This window comes from Anabrus simplex, chromosome 3 (genome assembly GCF_040414725.1).
Source record: "Anabrus simplex isolate iqAnaSimp1 chromosome 3, ASM4041472v1, whole genome shotgun sequence".
Taxonomy (NCBI): Eukaryota; Metazoa; Arthropoda; class Insecta; order Orthoptera; family Tettigoniidae; genus Anabrus; species Anabrus simplex.
Window position 1 is genome coordinate 386219221 of NC_090267.1, and position 21754 is coordinate 386240974.

The 21754-nt window shown below is 38.4% G+C and overlaps 1 protein-coding gene across 1 annotated transcript in view; it reads right to left on the reverse strand.

Moving 5' to 3' along the window:
* The window catches only part of trp (transient receptor potential), a 169046-nt gene that overhangs the window by 124700 nt on the left and 22592 nt on the right, over positions 1 to 21754 (reverse strand). The window contains exon 4 of the mRNA XM_067143925.2: positions 20450 to 20592. Coding sequence (XP_067000026.2) covers positions 20450 to 20592 — 143 coding nt within the window. The remainder of the gene's footprint in view (positions 1 to 20449; positions 20593 to 21754) is intronic.

A 21754-nucleotide genomic window follows, 5' to 3' on the forward strand; every position in this document is an offset into this window, starting at 1 on the left:
GAGTGAATGATATAGCCAATTAAATCATATAGTGTAGTAAATGAGTCTTATGTTGGGTGCTCAGTCCGGAGGCTGGTTTGGACCTCAAAGGCTCCGCCATCAGCCGTCACTGAAGAAGCGTTCTAGGGAAATGAGGAGTGAGTTAGTTTCCCCATTGCTTTCCTCACTGAGCCAGAAGACGCTATTACATATCAGTCTGCCAAGCCCATTGAAATGCCCGCACCAACGGACCCTATCATTCATAATAGGGACTGGCTGCATTAAGAATGGCATTGCTAGCATCATTCATACGTCTGATATATATACAGGGTTATTCACCTAACATGTTACACAGAAATAACTTCTAAACCATTAAAGATATCGGCATTCTGTTTTCATATTCATACATGGTACCCAGGGGCTTGTAAAATAACGTGCTACTTAGTCTTATGGGGTGATTAATAACCGAGATATTGATACTAACTCCATATTTTTAAATGGAATGGCACAAATTCATACAACTCATTTAAAAGTTCATCTGCGTACAAGTTTAAACATGTATTTTCAAAATCGGACTATTACTTTTTGAGATATAAATAAGAACAGCATGCGCGGTTTTGCTGCCGCATCAGACGGCGTGAAGTCGGGCAAGGACATATTAAGGTGCAAGCTGCTTCCTCGCCTTGATTCCAGCCACAGAACGGATACCAGGCATGTACTGCATAATGTGATGTACCGTAACATACTCTGGGTGTGCAACGTTATTGTATGACTGGCGAACACACAACGGGGAAGGGAGATTAAAGTTGTATTGTTTTGTTTTGACATGTAATAGGTTGCGCTCAGTTTAGCGTTTTTTCTCACGGATGGGAATGGGAAGGATTTGGAAAGGAAGTCGGCAGTGGCCTATCACAAAGGTACCTATCCGGTATTTGCCTGGTGTTGAACATGGGACACCCTGAAAATCACTTTCAGGTTCGGCGAGGCAGGACTCGAACCTACGCTCTCCCGAATGCACGCTACTACAGTCGCGCTGGAGCTCTGCGGAGATTAATGCGTGTAAAATAAAACATAAATAATAGTGCTGCTGCCATCTCACCACGATCAGCTCTGACCATTTGCTTTTTTAGAAGGAGGCCTTCCGGTGTTTTGTGTTATGTTTATTTCTCAACTCATAGAGTAGTATGAACTGTACACTACAATCAGTGGCAAATTATAGCTTTCGTTATGTTCCTTTCAAGGCAAAGTACTTATTTTATTCCTTTTAAACACATCAACCCTTTCTGTCCTGTCATGTGTTCGTCTGTCATACACACTTTGCAAACCCATCACATGTGTACAAGGTGCTTACATGCCTGGTATCCGTTCTGTGGCTGAACTCACTCCCAGGAAACTGCTTACGCCTCAATATGTCCTTGCCCGACTTCACGCCGTCTTATGCGGCAGCAAAACCGCGCATGCTGTTCTTATTTATATCTCAAAAAGTAATTGTTCGATTTTAAAAATACTTACATATTTGAACTTGTACGCAGATTAACTTTTAAACGAGCTGTATGAATTTGTGCCGTTCCATTTAAAAAAAGGTGTTAGTATCAATATCTCGGTTGTTAATCACCCCATGAGACTAAGTAGCACGTTATTTTACAAGACCCTGGGTACCATTTACGAATATGAAAACAGAATGCTGATATCTTTAATGGTTTAGAAGTTATTTCTGTGTAACATGTTAGGTGAATAACCCTGTATATCGTATGGTTGTGCACGTACATAAAAGTTTACAAACAATCAAATGGAAATATCCAAATTTGACAACCATTCCAGAGCACATGGTGTCACTTGGTGTCGAGTCTTCAGACCACCGTCAAATGCACGAAGTGGGCTCTTCTGAGCAATGTGTTGTATGGTTTGGTCTTCCATTCCACAGTCACAGGCAGCAGATGTACGGAAACCCCATTCCTTTAAGGTGTGACCACACCTCCCTTGACCCGTTCTAATGCGATTCAGCTTCGACTAGGTTTGGCGTGGTAGTTGGAATCCCTCTACCTTCTTTGTAGAATCTTCAACCAGGTGAGCATTGCTGGGTGGATGTTCGTTCCAACGTTGTTTCCACTTGTAGCCCATGTTGAAAGAATTGATACCTTCTAAATGAACCCATGGTGGCTTGCGTGATTTCAAACGTGTTGTTGGTGAATCTTGCAGGGCATCATACAACGGAGAGTTCTTATGACAGGTGATCTTCTTGAGCAAGCTTAACTTAGCTGCTTTCCTCCTTAGATCTTGCGGAGCGATATTATCTAGGACTGGTAGCCACTGTGTGGGAGTAGATGTAACAGTACCAGTGATAACCCTCATGGTCTTATTGAGTTGCACATCAATCTTAGTGGTATGAGCGCTGTTTTCCCGTACAGGGGCACAATATTCACCAGCAGAATACACAAGAGCGAGTGCAGCAGAACGTTGAGTATTAGCGTCTGCACCCCAGCTGCTTCCGGCAATCTTTCGGAGTAGATTCACCCTTGAGCCAAGTTTCCTCGATAACTTGATGCACTGTTGTTTGAATGCCAAGGACCGATCCAGAGTGATTCCAAGATATATTGGATTGTAGTTATGGGCTACTTCGATTTCGTCAAAAGTCTCATGTAGCTTCCTTTGGGCTTCTTTCATATTTAGATGGAATGCAGGTGAATGAAAGTAACACATTTGTTCCATCTCCCACCAGAAGACATAGTGCAGTGTAAACACTAGTTGTTGCCAGCAAAGGCATAAATGAGTCGTGTAGAGTGAGAAATGATTTGCAGGTTTGCGAGCGACTGCACCGGGACCTAAGCAGTGTTGTGAGATGTTGTAAGTTGTAAGTTTCACTAAGAGGAAAAGTCCTCTAAGCTTCTCTATACAGCTCATATCGTTTTATCAGTACCATTATCATTAATTTTATGATATATTAATTGATCATTCACGTAAGTTTCATTGAAATTTACGTGGTACAACCAAGCAATTCCATAGTGATGTCCGTGTGACAATCCAATTGGCTCTAGTGAATGAATGAGTAATTTATTGGGGCTAAGGTTAGGTAGAAACTCGCACTGGCATGTTCCGTTCTTGTAGGTAATATCCCTTCTTAAAAAAATCAATGTACTCACTTCAAAAATGAATTTGCTCAGTTCGAAAATAAGTTTGCTCATTTCAAACATTGATATAGAAATTAGAAAGGCATTTTTGAAGACTTTCGTATGAAGCGTGGCTTTGTACGGAAGAGAAACTTGGACGATATCTAGCTCAGAAAGAATGGGAATAGAAACTTTTTAAATGCGGTGTTACAGAGGAATGCTGAAGGTGAGGAGGGTAGATCGAATCACAAATGAAGAGATACTGAATCGAATTGATGAGAGAACAATTTGGCGAAATTTAACCAGAATAAGAGATAGTATAGTAGGACACATCTTAAAACACCCAGCACTTGTTCAGTTAGACCTTGAGGGAAGTGTGGGCGGTAAAAAGGGTACGGATAGACCAAGGTATGAATATGACAAACAGATTAGAGTGAGTAGATCTAGGATGTATTAGTTACGTAGAAATGAAAAGGTTTGCACGGGATAGGGTGACATGGAGGAGAGCTGCATCAAACCAGTCTATGGATTGATGGCCCAAAAACAACACCCCAGCATTCCCCTGGAGAAACTTTAGCATGTAAAAAGGCAATTTACTCGACTTATTTTCCGAGTTGTGTTGTGGGATACTTCTTTGTTAACACTTATACCGGATGGCAACTGGCCCCTTGAAATGAATCTACGGCCTTTGACGCGAACACCACCACTTTCTTTGACACAAAGTGCACAGCCATAATAACTTGCAGGTTAAGACAGTTAAGTGTGCGCTGACTGGACTGGATAATGTGTCATAGTTCTTATCTACACTGAACGGGCCGCGACCAACAGTTTATCACTGAGGCAAAAGGACGGACTATATGTTTCCGGGTAACAGGACAAGCTTTGCCTACGGTCACCGTTATGGAATATCATAGCCTATAAAACCTGAACGTATGAGCTGGTCCTTGTATTTCGAGGAAAATGCTCAGAGGAAAAGTAACCGTGGGAAGCACTCTTATAATGGTGCTGTGGTCATGTTCAGGGTTTTGGTGGATTTATATGGTGTGGGCAGGTAAGCACTCGGCATTTGATTTTTCTACGACGTTCATTCTTAAAAAGGAAATTATGTTAGGTAGGTATGAGGGATAAATTCAATTTAGAGGATTAATTTCTCGTTATATTACAATTAAAAAATTGCTTTTGTCGTCTAGTATATTAATAATAATAATAATAATAATAATAATAATAATAATAATGTCGCACCGACACAGATAGGTTTTATGGTGACGATGAGATAGGAAAGGCCTAGGAGATGGAAGAAAGCGGCCGTGGCCTTAATTAAGGTACAGCCCCAGCATTTGCCTAGTGTGAAAATGTGAAACTACGGAAAACCATCTTCAGGGCTGCCGACAGTGGGGTTCGAATCCACTGTTTCCCGGATTCAAGCTCACAGCTGCGCGACCCTAACCGCACGGCCAACTCGCCCTGCTTTTATAATTTTAACTCTGCGCTCTATGCTATAGAAAATTGGGTATGAGATTGAATGGGATCCCTCGAATGCTTACCTTGTCTAATCCCTGTTAGAATATCTTAAGGTTAATTGTGTCGAAAGCTTTCTTTAGGTCTAGAAATGATTCCATTGTCACCTTTATGATCTATTACGGCATAAATGGTATCTTCAGTTCCCCTTCCTGTTCTAAATCTATATGGATTTGGCGATAATATTTTGTGTTCCTCTAGAAAGTTTATGATCCTAATTTTAATGCATTTATCTAGTCGATTTAGAAAGTGTTAAGTTACAGATACTGGTCTACAACTTTCCATGTTGTCTTTGTGTCTAGATTTGTGTATAGGGGAAATTGTTGCAATTTTGATGCTATCTGGGAATGTTCTTGTCGACAGAAACATATTAAAGATATGTGTTATTTGTTTAAGGAAATATAGTCCTACTTCATTAATTGTCCTAGCAGATATTTTATCATATCCACATTCTGATTTAATTACTATATTGGTGATTGATTTATGTATTTCATTTTCCGACACTGGTTGTAAAACAATGATGGGGATTGTTCTGCCTTTCAATTCATTTGCTGTTCAGTGTACGCTTTTGTTTTCTATGGACTGCGATAATTTTACTCTAATTTCTGTAAAATAATCTACAAATGCATCTGTAATGGAAACTGGTTCAGTCAAAAGTAAGATATCTAGTTTTATTAATTTAATGGTTGGTGCAGAAATTTTATTTCTTCTTACTATTTCATTAATTATTTCCCACTTATTACTGGGGTTCGAGACAACTACAGCAATATTATTGGAGAAATGTGTTTCCTTTCCAGCCTTAACTAGTCTGTTGATCCAGTTCCTACATTGTTTCTATCTTTTAATTAACTCTGAGTCAGGAGTTTGGTTATGAGAGACTCTCCGTGGCTCAGACGGCCTCTTACCGCTGGTTCCATGGTTCAAATCCCCGTCACTTCATGTGAGATTTGTGCTGGATAAAGCGGAGGTGGGCCAGGATTTTCTTCGGGTAGTCCGGTTTTCCCTGTCATCTTTAATTACAGCAACACTCTCCAATATGATTTCACTTCAACTGTCAGTCATTAATCATTGCCCCAGAGGAGTGCGACAGGCTTTGGCAGCTGGCACAGTTCCTATCCTCGCCGCTAGATGGGGTTTCATTCATTCCATTTCAGACCCGGTCGAATGACTGGAAACAGGCTGTGGATTTTCATTTTCAGGATTGGTTATGAATATTGTTCGCTGCTTTACGAGGCGCTGATGTAATATGTCTCGTATACGTATGACGTGAGGATACTCTATTTATCCAAGCAGTGAGTTTCTTAATTTAGATAGAGTGATAATATGATTAACAGTAGTGTTTTCTTCAGTATACGCCTACTTTGTTGATTCCTATAAATATGTCCGTGGTTATATTCACATCTGCTTCCTGCAAGATCGTAATCCACTGTTCATATCTTATGATTTTTTTTACATTTTTCATATTGGATGGTGGGCACTAGCATGTCATTCAATACTGATTCCCTTTTCTTTCTCTCATAACCAAGGATAAATACTGGATCATGATCACTGATGCAAATTCTCAATACTGCTGCGGAGAATGTACGCTTAGAGAACTTAAATGTAAGCTAAACATGTTTTTGAGTGAGGATGTTTTCATAAGATGTGGAAGGAATCCAGTTTTGCTCATTACATTTGTGTAGTCTTTGCTATATTCATATCCAGATGACAGTAAGTTGTCTATGTTTATAAGCTTATGTGTTTATATATATTTGGGATATTTGTAATTGTGTTAGCAAGTTCCGAAATGAAAGTTCTAATGACTGTAGATGGGGATATTTAGACCGCTAAAATAGTGTATTTATGATCCTTGCATTTACAGGTGATGTGTGTGGATTACAGTTATATTATGATGAATGTATGAATGAATGCAGATCTTAAGACTATCATGGTTCAGTTAACAGGAGGAGCGAAATATTCATTATAATTTGGTGGTTTAAAAGGTATATCAGTTCTGTTTCTGAGAGAATGATAACGTCTTTTGAGAATCTAATTCCATCTAACAGACAAAGTAGATTATCAATGCTTATCGAAGTTAGTGTTCATTCCACCTAGAGATGCATGATGTTGATAACTCTATTTTTGGTTTTGTTGTTTAGGTCATCAGCACAGTCTACCGATTAACTTTGTATGCTGTCTGTATAGGAGTCCGCAAAATTCATGATGTGGTTTGGTGTGACTGTCTAGTCGTCTGGTTGTGGTGCTTCAGTGTTATCCGAGTGTAATGAAATAGGCACCCAGAAACACATTTCTTTACCTTTTCAGTACATATGTCTGTCTGTCTGTCTCTCTGTTAAGTCTTCAGCTCGGAGGCTGGATGGATATTCACTTAACACTACCAAAGGTTATGCGGTTATAGGAAAACGGCAAAATCGTTGGCGGCGTCTATAATGAGGAGTTTAAGGCATGATACGAAATTATGTAGTTTTCCATTGCTTTCCTCGCTGGGCCAGAAAATGCTATTGCAGCACGACTGGCACTATGAGGCTTAACGTCCAGACGCACTAGTCGTGCTCTAAACGTCGTTACTCAGCACAACCTACACCACAGCAGTTTTCATATAGTCACGGCCATAAATGAGATCGATGATTTTGTGGAAGCTACATTTTGTTCTGGTCTGTGCCGAGAGTCAGATGATAAAATAAACTACAGCCATCGACAAGTAGGTTCATTAGGTAAATGACGTATTATAGCACAGATCATAATACCAAATGTGTCTTCTATTTTTCTATCGAAAGTGAAGTTCAATAACTGTCCCCTATGTTCGTATTTTTATGGGAGAATGGCAAACTAGACCGTAAGAACTCATTACCGCAGACGTTGAGTTTTTTTCTCTCTTCTCGCGGGGACACAGTCCTGCGATCCGTATACAATGCTTCATAGCTCTGTTGGATTTGAAGTTCATCTAAAAAAATCGATTTCTTATACACCACACATGTTGTAGCCTAACTGAAGTTGTATCTGCTCAAAGACTACATTTGGAAATCTATCTCAATACTTCTGTATCAATAGAGAACATATTTAAAATGAATGGATGTAATAATAATAATAATAATAATAATAATAATAATAATAATAATAATAATAATAATAATATATACATGTACATACCATCAGGGCACAGTAAATCAACATCAAAGTAAACATATAATCATTGTTATTATTATTATTATTATTATTACTACGATGAGGCCCGTTATTCCCTCCTCAGTTCTTTCCAGTATTCCTTCATCATTACACTATGTCTTGTTGTTCTCTTCTCAGATCGCTTTGGATCACGTTTCCTTTTCATTCTGTCTTGAAATCCTTCCATTCTTAAAACTTTATTTTAAAAAAATTCTCTTTCTATAGTTTCCTCATTTTATTTTTTCTAAATCTTTCTTGACCTCTTGTATCCAGCTCGTTGTTGACTTTTTCTCCAAAAAGTACTTTAACATCCGTTTAGTTAATCAGTTATCATCCATTCTATAGATACTGCTTCTGTTATATTTCCTATGTTTTGGTATATTTCCTTATTACTTCTTATTTTTCATGGTTCTGTGGTTTTCATTGGTCCTACGATTTTTCTCACGACTCTTCTTTCTAGTATTTCCATTTTATCTAAACTATAGTTCAAAACTAGACATTCACTTGCGTAATAATAATAATAATAATAATAATAATAATAATAATAATAATAATAATAATAATAATAATAATAATAATAATAATAATAATAATAATAATAATATATTTTTCAATACTTATCATTCACATTTCAAATTGATCAAGTATTGACAATGGTGTATTGACATTAAACTTGAATTTGCATGACGCAAAGTCCACAACCGTATCATAAACATATATTTGCAGTCAGCTTCAGATAATATATTTGGTTAGAAAACTCGGTTAATAATTCATTTTCTGCCATCCTAGAAGTGATTTACCATGATTTCCTTGCACAGGCCATATCCGATTCCTTGTCAGTTCTTCTCCAGTAAATAAGAAGTACACAGTGCATATAACGTTGTTACATACAGTAGGTTTTCAATTGGATTTCACAAACAAGAAAGAAACAACAAAAATAATATTAGGGATATTTTGACTTGTAAACTACAACTTAGGAGTGTTTTGGTTTATCTGACATAAAACTGAGATTGTGAATTTTAATGGCATAATAGTGGTTTTAGACATTCTTAATCTTTTTCTATTTTAGGTGCTCACTCATCTGCGCATCCTCCGGCACCGTTCATTCTCGTCGTCGATGCTACGCAGTCATTTGATCTTACTGCAGCAGGGAACAAGTCCCTCAGTGACCTCCTGGACAGTGCCACAAGGTTAAGTGACATTGATAAGGAGGATACTGTTAATGCGATGCATGAGCTAAAAACTGACCAATATCGTAAGGCTGCGAGAAATTCGAAGAACAGGAACGGAAATATATTTAGTCGAAAGACTATAAGTTCTTCCATTCATGCTGAACTATATAATAGTGCGACAAAGAATTTAGTTCATTTTCGCACAATTCATGACAATATTAGACACTTTTTGAAATTTATGGGAAGCTGTGATATTGTCAGACATGGATTACGAGAGAGAATAATGTTTTGTGTATCTAATGAAAACAAACTGGATAATTTAAGTAGCTTAGAACAAGCATCGGTGATGGATATTGGGAATACAAAACAACCCATTGCTGCGAGATCTAAACACTCTGATAGATCACCTACCTCTTCCACTGATACGACGAATGAAACTTCTTTTACAAAAACATTCCTAGATCGTGGGAACGTCTATGTCGGACATACTTTCTCTCCTAAGAAAATGAACTACAATATGACTGTGGAAAACACGGGTATATTTAGATATAATGAGTATCCCCCTAAGAAATTGAACCAAATATGCATCTACGACCTTGATGGAAGCAACTGCTTTGTGAACACTTCGAAAATACATTTAGACACTCATTTACATTTACATTTACATAATTCAGTTCCATCCACAAATTCTTCTGTTCATGTTTTAGACTGTTCTCCAATGAAAGAAAATGAAAACCTGAAAAATGATTCTGAAAGTGATAAAGCAAGGGACAATGAGCAAAAACGAATGAACTTAACTTTGACTTTTGTTTCTGAGAAGATCAGGAGTGACCTTATGAAACCTCCCCTTAATTATACCGATCATTTAGGGAGGAAATTAGAACAGATTGAAACAGATAAATACAATAAAGATAAAACTCTTGAAACGTTGAAGAACGAGGCTAAAACTCGCAGAAACGAAGTTCACCATGACCATGTGGATATTCTCGGAACATCGTCTTTAAATCAACATGATGATGATGACGCTCGAGATGATGAAGATAGTTATAGTCGATATAAAACATTAGGAAGGGTTACCAACTTCAAGAAAACAAATCGCACTGGTGATCTTCAACACGAACGACGGGACACTTTTCGTGCAAGCACTGTAAGAGAACTAAGAGGTTTAAACAGCCCGATATTGATTAATAGTTGGAATTTTAATGAAAATATTAACGAAGCTGTATCAGATTTAATGACCAAAAAGAATACCATAAAACTCATGGATAAATACTGGCAACCTATGTGGTATAATATGCGATGATATTGTTATTGTTTAGTTTTAAATATTTCAAGTTTTCATCAATCCAAAGTTACCAACTAAAACAAAAACAAAAATAGATGAAATGTCGTTCAGTGCGTGTGACAAGGTGGTTAACTAGAAAATAATTTTTCATGTGTTTTCACTTTGGTACGGTCTCCGCGCGTGGAAATGTAATTGCAGTGTAAAATGTTTTGACTGGCATACGAAAGAGGGTATTAATTAAGTTCCTTTATTGAAAACAATAAAACACAAGGATATTATGCAGAATCATACATTTCGAAACACCGACTATTTGCTTAAGTCTTTGTCAGGCATTTCAAATGTTTATTTCAGATTCTAAGAAGAAATTTAAGAACGTTTATACTACTGAAAAGCAAATTGCCACAACTGAAACCATGTTTGCTGCACTCCTGATAGCAAAAATGTAAAACAAAAAAAAAATTAGTAAACCAGACGGGGTTATTAATGTAAATTTCTGTATTTTAATTTTTAAGTCAACTTATTACTCAAATCTGATTGGTTAATATACCGGCCCCGTGGTGTAGGGGTAACGTACCTGCCTCCTACCTGGAGACCCCGTGTTCGATTCCCGGCCAGATCAGGGACTTTTACATGGACCTGAGGGCTGGTTCGAGGTCCGCTCAGCCTACGTGGTTAGAATTGAGGAGCTATCTGACGGTGAGGTAGCGGCCCCGGTCTAGAAAGCCAAGAATAACGGCTGAGAGGATTCGTCGTGCTTAACTCACGACATCTCGTAATCTGCAGGTCTTCAGGCTGAGCAGTTTTCGTTTGGTAGGTCAAGGCCCTTCAAGGGTTGTAGTGGCATGGGGTTTGGGTTTGATTTGATTGGTTGATGTTAGAGATCAATAACATTCATGAAAATAGATTCTATTTGCCCATTGCAGTGATGCGTCTTCACTACTCAAATAAAACCCCCTAAAAAATTTACTATCTTGTATCTTTTTATTACTCATATGTTATGAGTAATAAAAAAACGAACTTTACATCTGTTCATTGAGTTCAAAGCAGATTATAACCATTTTGTGCCCGACGCAACATATTATGTAGACATTAATTTTTTAAATTTTGTTTTTGTTGCTGCAGTTTGTATTAGAGGGTAGGGTGGAAATAAAGTAAAAGCCAAATTACCTCCAAACAGACCATGAAGACCTTAGGATAGTGGAAATTGAAGGCTTTCACTATTCGTAAAGTCAACACTCTATGGGGTAGAATGAACAGCTCTATGCCCGGTCACCTTTGCCCCCAAGGAATTAACCTGATACTCATTTTTGTTGTAGGCTAAGTGAACCTCACGGCCACGTTCCTGTCCAAAAGTGGGAATCTTATATCTAAAGTTTTTGACTTCCTGATGGGGAATCGAACCCACGTTCTTCTCAGTGAGCCGACCACGCCTTTACCGTTTCGGTTAAATAGCCCCTGCCAGAGGGAAAAATATTATAACATTTCTGTGTATTTTCGTTCAGAAAGGGAAAATACATGGGGGAGGTGAAGATGCGGGTTTGTTTACTACCGGTTTTCACTTCTGTGAGTTTTAAGATTGCAGATGACATTCGTAATAAGTAATATAGACAAAAGAGAACGGGAAGATCTGCCAAATACTGAGGTGTGTTGAAAGATCTAGATATAAGCAAGTGTTGTTTTGAGGAGAGGATATAGTCGATGCATATTTAAAATGATCTGTAAAAATGCCGAGGTCTTAAAGATGAAATTTGCTTAAGATAATAGGATAACTTTTGAACGGATTGCAATGTTTTGAAATAACAGAAGAGAGATGTTCTTTGCTTTGAGTGTTCTCGGTAACAAACAAAAACAGGGCAATGTGAAAACTACAGTGGAAGGATCTAAAGAGGGCACATTTAGGTATTATAAAGGTGATTGTACATTAAAACTGTATAGAGTGCATCTGAAAACTTAGAAAGCTTGCAATTAGATGCATTGTATTGACGTATCGTCCATTTTATCTTCGGAAGGAGTTGTTTAGATAATGATTAGGACATGAAGTTAACTAGATCTTTAGTATAATCACAGCTATTAATATAGGGATGTCTTTATTTAGCAGTTTATTTTCATGTTGTTCAATTGACTGAGCTACTATGGCATTGTCATAGCCGAGAGCTCTAAGATAAATGCCAAAGAAGAGTGGTTATTATTCGGGCCATGGGTGATTTCGGTGACTATATTAAGTTTTTAATCTAGGTTTTCTATAGGAATAATAATAATAATAATAATAATAATAATAATAATAATAATAATAATAATAATAATAATAATAATAATAATAATAATAATAATAATAATAATATAGCTCTCTGATGATCGTGGGTTCAAACCCGAGGGAGTAGACCAATTTTCGAAGATCGAAAGAAAGTTCACAAGTCACCTAACAGTGTTCCGGTTTCTCTGCCATCTGTTAGATTAAAATGAGATGTCCAAATTGTCAAGCAGGTGGCCTAAGTGGTATCAAATGAAAATACCTGGATTCGATAGATGAGACCTTACTATAAAATTAATGTTGAGTGATTCTTCCGTACATATAGTTGTTAAGAGACGCTGGAGTGAAAGACACACACACACAAAGAAAGTACTTTAAATGCCAACCGACTGCGCCGGAATCATCGCTGCATCCTTGAGTATGGAAAGCGAGCACCTAAGAATCTACGCTAAGCAGCCAGTTTCCACTCTTGCTACTTCATCAGTATCCCAGGGCACCCTTCATAATCCTTGAATCAAATTATTTTATAGCCCATCAAAGTGGAGGGTAAAGAAAGATGATAATAATAATAATAATAATAATAATAATAATAATAATAATAATAATAATAATGTCTGTTAGGTCATCAGCCCAGAGGCTGGTTGGATCCTCAAATAGCACCACTAAAATGAGGCGTACTAGGCAAGATGAGGAGTGAAGTAGTTTGCCATTGCTTTCCTCACTGGGTCAGAAAGTGCTATTGCAGCACAACTGACCCTATGAGCAGCACCTTTCATAACACTCAGATGCACTAGTCATGCTCTGAATGTCATTACTCAGCACTATCCATACCCCAGCAACTTCCATATTGTCACAGCCATGGATGTTGACTGGGACTTCGGTGGAAGCTACACTTTACTCTGGCCTGTGCCAAGAGATGGATGCAAAAGTACTGTATCCATCAAGAAATGACAGCAGGCAGATAATAATAATAATAATAATCATAATAATAATATGTAGCTATCAATTGTGAAGGATTTTGAGAGATTCCGACCTGTCGGAAACTTGTCCCTCGGGTGTTGGTGCTGGAAGCCATCGACGCTGAGGTATCGCATTTAACTCCGCAAATACCATCGAACTCAACCAGGGTCGAATCTACTGTCTTGGGAATAAGAGGACAACGAGTTAGCGATTGTAATCAGCTGATAACTACGAAGGATAGATACTATTGATCAAAATAACATTTGGTTGATAGGGTAAAATTGAATTCCACGAAATTTGTTATTGGCGGTAAAGGGGAGAATAAGGGGAATGACAATAGATATTACTAATGCAATTACACCTCCTACGTTATTAGGGGTTGAGCGTAAAATAGCGTAAGCAAAGAGAAAATATTACTCTGCGTGAATATGTACTGGTGTTACTAGTGGGTTGGCGGGTGTGAAGTTATCAGGATCACCTAGTATATAAGGTTCTAAAAGGGTTAATAGTAGTAAAATGGCTACTATAATAATAAAACCGAAGATGTCCTTGAAGGAGAAATAAGGTTGGAAGGGAATCTTATCTGAATTTCTATTAAAGAGTTATTTGATCCTCTTTGATGAAGAAATAAGAGGTGGATTACCCTAACTAATATGGCTACAATAAATGGTAAGACGAAATGAAAGGTAAAGAATCGGGTAAGGGTAGAGTTATCAACGGCAAATCCTCCTTAAACTCATTGTACTAGATCGATTCATAAGTAAGGAACAGGTGATAAAAGGTTTGTAATAACTGTGGTCCCCACAAAAATATATTTGTCCTAGGTAAAACATAGCCTATAAAAGCTGTTCCTATTACTAGGAACAGAATTAAACACCTCTTGATCAAGTATTGGTATAGTTGTATGAACCGTAGTATATTCCACGATCCACATAGAGGTAAAGACAAATAAAGAAGAAAGATGCTCCATTTGTATGTAGAGTTCGTAGTAGTCACCCGTAATTGACATCATGACAGATGTGAGCTACACTAAAGAAAGCTAAATCTACATTTGCAGTATAGTGTATAGCTAAGAAAATACCAGTGGCAATTTGGATTATTAAACAAAAAACAAGAAGGGAACCAAAATTTCATCGGGTGGAAATATTAGAAGGGGCTGGTAAAACTACTAGGGCATTGTAACAAGTTCTAATAGACGGTGGGATACTCGTATAGCTTTAGCCATTAAATTTTTTGTTGTAAAGGGCCTCGGAAGATGTGTGTGACTTTTACAATTACGATTAAAGTGAGAAATGTGTAGTTAACCAATATTAAAGTAATTAAGTGATTAGGTTTATTACAAAGTTGAATAAGCGTACATATGCTTTTATAGTAGTCTACTGAAGCTTACTCTTAAGCACGTTAAACACGTGTGATGTGTTTAAATAGAAAAAGGCTCAAAATAACACTCTGTTATGAGGTGCACTAAAGGTACATTATTATAAAAATATCAAAATAATTTACAATGTTTCATGTATTTTCTTGTTATTTAATTTGAAAAATAGATGTATATATTGTACTATAGTAGAAAACATAATTCTGTATTAAATGTAAATAAGCAGTAATAAAGACATTTTTGTAGAAATTTTACACGCTCTTTTAAGATCCTTCCATCTATAATGTAGTATAGCGTTTAGAGAAGCTCTGATGACCATCGCGTGTATGTTGAATATCAGTTTAGGTACAGTTTCTAATAATATTTTATGAGTGATTCAATACGTTGACGTATTCTACACACGACAATAAATTACAGCTAGACAGAGTAAAAGAGTTGACTTCTGAAAGGCCCCATTTTTGCTAATGCCAATGCTAATCTGTCTAAAAATTTGCTAATAAAAAGGAGTTTTTCTATGTTCATAGAACTAACTGAAATTGTAACAGTGGCTAAAAATGGCGATATACCAGTGGTTCCCTGTCTCGTTGGTGGAGGCAAAAGAAATTAACAAGGGGCCTGAAATAACTTACTCAGAAGAGAAAAGGAACATGTGACTTGATGGATACAGTACTTTTGCATCCATCTCTTGGCACAGGTCAGAGTAAAGTGTAGCTTCCACCGAAGTCCCAGTCTCCTCCATGGCTGTGACAATATGGAAGTTGCTGGGGTATGGGTGGTGCTGAGTAATGGCATTCAGAGCACGACTAGTGCATCTGAGTATTATGAAAGGCGCTGCTCATAGGGTCAGTCGTGCTACAATAGTACTTTCTGACCCAATGAGGAAAGCAATGGCAAACTATCTCACTCCTCATCTTGCCTAGTACGCCTCATTTTGGTGCTGCCATTGGTTTTTGGGGTTTCCTTATAACCGCATAACCTTTGGTGGTGCTATTCGAGGATCCAACCAGCCTCTGGGCTGATGACCTAACAGAACAGCATTAAGACCTGTAGTGTAGGGTTTGTTTAAGTATCCTCTTTCTGGTCATTCTTCCAACATATCTCTTCTATTTTTATCTCTGTGTGTGTCTGCGTACTGAAGCACAGATTCAGTTCTTGAAGACAAGGCGTTGTTTAAAAAATTCAAGGTAAATGAATTTGAGTGCAGTTGTGTTTATCTTTATTTAAGGGGCCGATGGCCTAGATGTTACGCCCCTTTAAACAACAAGCATCATAATCATTATCATGCTTATTTAAACTCATTTTCAAGCCGTACTTTCGCATTTTAAGCAGTAACTTAATCCTGACTGTATGTAGACGATTAAATTTTTTTGACATATTTCAAATTCAATTTTTGTTTCAGCCACATGTCCTAGTGTTTGCTAATTAATTATTTTTTTTACCGGTGGTCGCACCAATACATGGAAGGTTTTCGGCGCCGTAAGTATGGGAAGTGGCTAGGAATGGGAGGGAAACGGCCGGTTTGTGAGAAGAAATGTATCAACGGTATGGGGCGCGCATAATATTTGAAGAGATTAGAGAGGGGGTTGCTAGTTGGAATAGTTTGGAAACCACTCCGTTAAAAAGACGATGCAACTTTGTACGCCATCTGGCATCATAACTGTCGATAGAAATGCCAAAGGCTGGCATTTATAGCTGGTCGAGCTACATATTTCACCGGGTGCACTGTCACTGTATGTGCTTCAAGAGAGGCTTTCAGTGGTGACAACGACACGCTAGACACCAGCGTGTTAGAGAGCTGTGGCCGTGCAACTGACGATCCCGATGCTCGAATTGTCACCATGGGAAAAGCCTAAATAACTTTAATACTTATAACAAATATTTTATTACGAAATGGCATAATTCGGAACGAGGTATACAATGTTTGATTGACGCTGATTCTTCCGAACAAGAGTCCGCTCAGTTTATGTGTCAGGTGTCAAGAAGTGTATGTATGTATGTATGTATGTATGTATGTATGTATGTACTTTTTTACAAATTGCTTTACGTTGCACACACACAATTAGCTATTACGGCTACGATGGGAGAGGAGTGGGAAGGAATAGACCGTGGCTTTGATTAAGGTACAGCCTGGTGTGGAAATGGGAAACCACAGAAAGCCATCTTCAGGGTTGCCGACAGTGGTGTTCGAAGCCACTATCTCCCGAATACAAGCTGACGGCTACGTGACCCAAACTGCGCAGCCATTCGCTCGATGTATGTATGCACTATTTGTCGTGTACATCGGATTTTCACGTATTAATAGGCTATATTTCAATCCTCTGAAACTACCTCTCTGGATTCCTCAGCCCGCACTACGGTTCAGTAAGATGTGTTGCATTAACAGCAGGCGAAATAATTCGTATAAAATGTTGAATATTATTTTGCCACTCCACTTTCTGATACAATGAATTGTAATGGTATGAACAAGTCAAACTATGGTCATCTATTGTTTTATAATTCTATTACTGTGATATTCATATCAAAAATCAAATCAAATCAAACCAAAGCAAAGTCATCTCCTTTACAGGCCATATAGGTCTCTGGAGGGGTGGAAGGTACGATGGGAGAGGAGTGGGAAGGAATAGACCGTGGCTTTGATTAAGGTACAGCCTGGTGTGGAAATGGGAAACCACAGAAAGCCATCTTCAGGTTGGCACTAAGTGGATTAAAGTGATTAACTCCAAGTCTGGCCATCCTTACCTCAAGAAATTGACCTAGTACTCATTTTTGGTGCAGGTTGAGTAGGTCTCAGGGTCATGGTCTTCTCCAGTCCCTGACATGTACATTACTACTAGAAAAACGTTAGCAAAAAAGACATCGCTGCACGCCAGCCGTTGTTACATACGCTGTCGACAACATAAAAAAATGAGTGATTCCGAAGGGAAATTCGGTCATTTCCTCGTATTCCCTAATACAAGGTTATATGAATAGCATGTAAGTTTATATACATTGTCTCAAAATGAAGCTCGTATAGTAAAGGATCGCCTAGTATCCAATGAAGTAAAAATTAGATACTCGTATATTGATTCACTGAACTGAAATCTGTATGTTCTAATGCCCGAAATGTGGAGAATTGTATATTAAAACACTAGTTTCATACAAATGCACATCACAAGCAAAATAAATAATGCACTTCTCTTAAGGCAGTCCAAATTCAATGTAAAACTCGTACAGTCCATTTTTAGAAAAACCAAATGCAACCTTTTTTCTTTTTCTTACTAATATGATTTTTACAAAGTTTAAAGATGTCGCTATCCGTACTAAAGAAGAATTATTTATATTTAAGAATATTATTTATAGGAAGAGGGATTAGAACAAATTATCATATGAATATTTCGATAAATTTCTAACTTCTTTGAAATCATTTAAGAAAAGACTTGGTAAACAATTGTTAGAGACCTGGGTGACAGTCCTAAATGCAGATCAATGATGACTGATGATTGATTGAAATTAACTGAAGAAGGTCGTTGAAATATTAATGTCTATAATACATGTCTCAATGGAAAGATACGTTGAATGTTTTCCAATACCAAGTTAATACATGGCATTTTTCATCTAGTATTTTAACCTAGCAGATATAATCACTATGGGTCTTGAAGAAATTGTATATTTACTTTGTAAATCCCAGTGTATAAGAATATGAATGCAAATTCTCAGGTGATTGGTCCCAGTTCGATTTCCGGTCCCACTACAAATTTAACACTAGTTTGAGGAAGTATGTACTCAGTCTTTGGAACACAACTGAGAAGAGGAAAGGGTTAATATCCTCCTCTCGATCAACCCGGAGGTTATATTCTGTAGTTTCTAAACTTAAACTCTATGCAAATGCAGGGATAACAATTAACATATAACTTAAGTCACGGCTGTTCCTTGTAACACTCAGGGGTATCAATGTCGGAGCGTGGTTTGCCGTTCAAAGGGCCGCTAGCTATGATTGACATTGCTTCTTCTTACTTCAACCTGGCTCTTCTCTTTAATCCTTCCTGTCCGACCTTCCTTGGTCAAGTATGTTACTCTATGAACTAGGAAATCTTTCAATTTCATTCCATTTCCGGTCCATTCATTTCCTTTTCCGCGTCTTCTTTCCTCAAAAGATCGAACCTTTCCTTTCCTTATTGTTTAGTGTTAAGAAGGGATGCTTTCCTAGTTGCACTTCCCTTAAAATAATCACCATTGGTGTTTCCTTACTTCCTTCCTCCCCTACTTATTTCCTTGGATGAACTGTCAGTGTAGTGGACTTCAGTCCAGAGGGATCCAGGCTCGATACCCGGCCAAGCGGGGATTTTATCCGCATCTGGTTAATCCCTCTATCTCGAGGGCTGGAAATGTGTGTGCATTATAACTATAATTTACACACAACAGAACACGCTACCAGTTATCACAAAATCACATGATAGTTAATACGTCCCTACACATAGGATTGCGGTGAGGAATGACATCCGGCCGTAAAACTGGACTTTATTCACATGTAGTGCCATTTAAAAAATGTAATAATAATAATAATAATAATAATAATAATAATAATAATAATAATAATAATAATAATAATAATAGTTGTTGTTTTCTTCCCAATCCCAGCTCCAATTATTTACGGGTCTAGATACTGCAAACAAACGGGTTAACAGTCTTTACACACGATAAGTATAAAAGATTGTTCACTATAACGCAGAAGAATTTCATCCAGCTCATGAATATGATCGAAAAAATTGGAAAACACTGACCAGTCTTCGAATAGAAGTAGGAAGATGCAGATAAAATTTGCAGATATGAGGATATCTGGGCGATAACGATACTTAATTATTATGTCCACGTGGTGAAACCCAAACTATGAGCCATCTTATTGACTGCCATTTGGCTCATGTAACTTGCCTCCAGAAATATTTTATGTACGGTGCAAATAGCGCAGTACTGGCCTGAAGCAGTGTAATTGAGAGTTGTTTTGTCCCACAGGACTTCTTTTACGTGCCAGTAAATCTACAGACATGAGGCTGGCGTATTTTAGTACCTTCAGATCCCACCGATCTAAGCCAAGATCGAACTTACCAACTCAGCCGTCTGAGCCACTCAGCCCGGCTGTTCCATTTTTTCTTCTATGTTAAAATGTTCTGATGCGAATAAAGTAATTGACCGGGCGAGTTGGCCGTGTGGTTAGAGGCGCGCGGCTGTGAGCTTGCATCCGGGAGATAGTGGGTTTGAATCCCACTGTCGGCAACCCTGAAGATGATTTTCCGTGGTTTCCCATTTTCACACCAGGTAAATACTGGGGCTGTACCTTAATTAAGGCCACGGCCGCTTTCTTCCAACTCATAGGCCTTTCCTATCCCCTCGTCGCCATAAGACCTATTTGTGTCGGTGCGACGTAAAGCCAATACAAGAAAAGAAGAAATTGAATAAGAACATCAGTATAATGATAGTAATGCTTTCTCCCGCCAATGAGCGGAAGCGGTTAAATGTTGTACGCACGAATGCGAGTGAGATTTCATTTCTAAGGTTAGCAATGGTTTAAGTGAGCAAATTCTCTTGTAAAAGGGATAATTTTCATAATTCATTAGGTTCTATGTAGCGGGTGTCAAACATAAAAAGACCCATAGGACATACCTGACGTCGTGTGGCATAGGCAGGGAAGCTCCCCGGTCCAGCAGGATCTTGAGAATCTCGTAGTTGTTCATGTGCGCGGCCAGGATAAGCGGCGTGATGTCGGGAGTAAAGTTACTGGCCGATCTGTCGACCGCCTCCCAGCTCTGCACACACAACGTAAAGTAGCATTACATTCGATGAGATACAGTTTTATTTGAAGTCAATGAATGATGATACGACAACAGTAATCATGATGCTGATGATGATAATTTTATATAATCAGTTTACCGTCTAGGGTTGGATTCTCTGGATTCTCCCTCGAAATCAGCGAGGGATACTACCTCTACCGCCTAAAGGGCAATGTCCTGGAGGGTGAGACATTTGGTCGGTGATACAACTGGGGAGGAAGACAAGTATCTCTCCCAGACGGCATAACCTGCTCACCTTGTGGGGAACGGGAAGATTGGAAGGAATAGGCAAGGAAGTGGGAAGTGGCCGTGGCCTTAATTTAGGTACCATTCCGGCATTTGCCTGGGGAAGAAGTAGGAAAACACGGAAAACCACTTCGAGGATGGTTGAGGTTAGAATCGAACCCCTCTACTCAATTAACCTCTGGAGTCTGAGTGGTTCCCATTTACGTCACCACTTTTTCAAATTTCGTGGCAGAGCCGGGAATCGAACCCGCGTCTCCGGAGTGGAATTTTTTAAGGTACTCGAGAAGAAGCAGTTTAAAGTTGAAAAACTCAATACAGAATACACTATCCATCAAAAGAGAGGTGGTAGTGGCGATTATTGATTGTTGAAAAAAGGGAAGGGCCACGAAGGGCGTGAAAATAAAATACTCTCTAGGCCTCGCCCACCGAATAGTGTCAGGTTCGGAAAAGAACTAGAGTTGGCTAAGGGAGGTTACAGGAAAGATGGAGGCATGGACCCTGACACAAATGAGTGAAAGGAATATCAGGCTCAGATAGGGGACCCGTGATCCCCAACCCACACTCCCAAGATGAAAGTCACTGGGTCCCCTTGTTGTCGCTTTTTACGGCACTCAGGGGATATGTTGATGTATTCGACCGCCACCCCTCACAGGGGAGGAATTTTTGAAGGGTTGACCTAATTCTTGGTAAATTACTCTTTTTCATAATTAGCATGTTTAGCATAATTAGCATGTTTAAGACCTCTGTTGATGTACATTTCGTCCAAGTGAAGAAACCAAAACCTTGCAATCGTCCTGTAAAATAATAAAGATTTTTCGTCTCATTAACTACTTTTACGGTTTTTGGAAACGCCGAGGTGCCGGAATTTTTCCCGCAGGAGTCCTTTTACGTG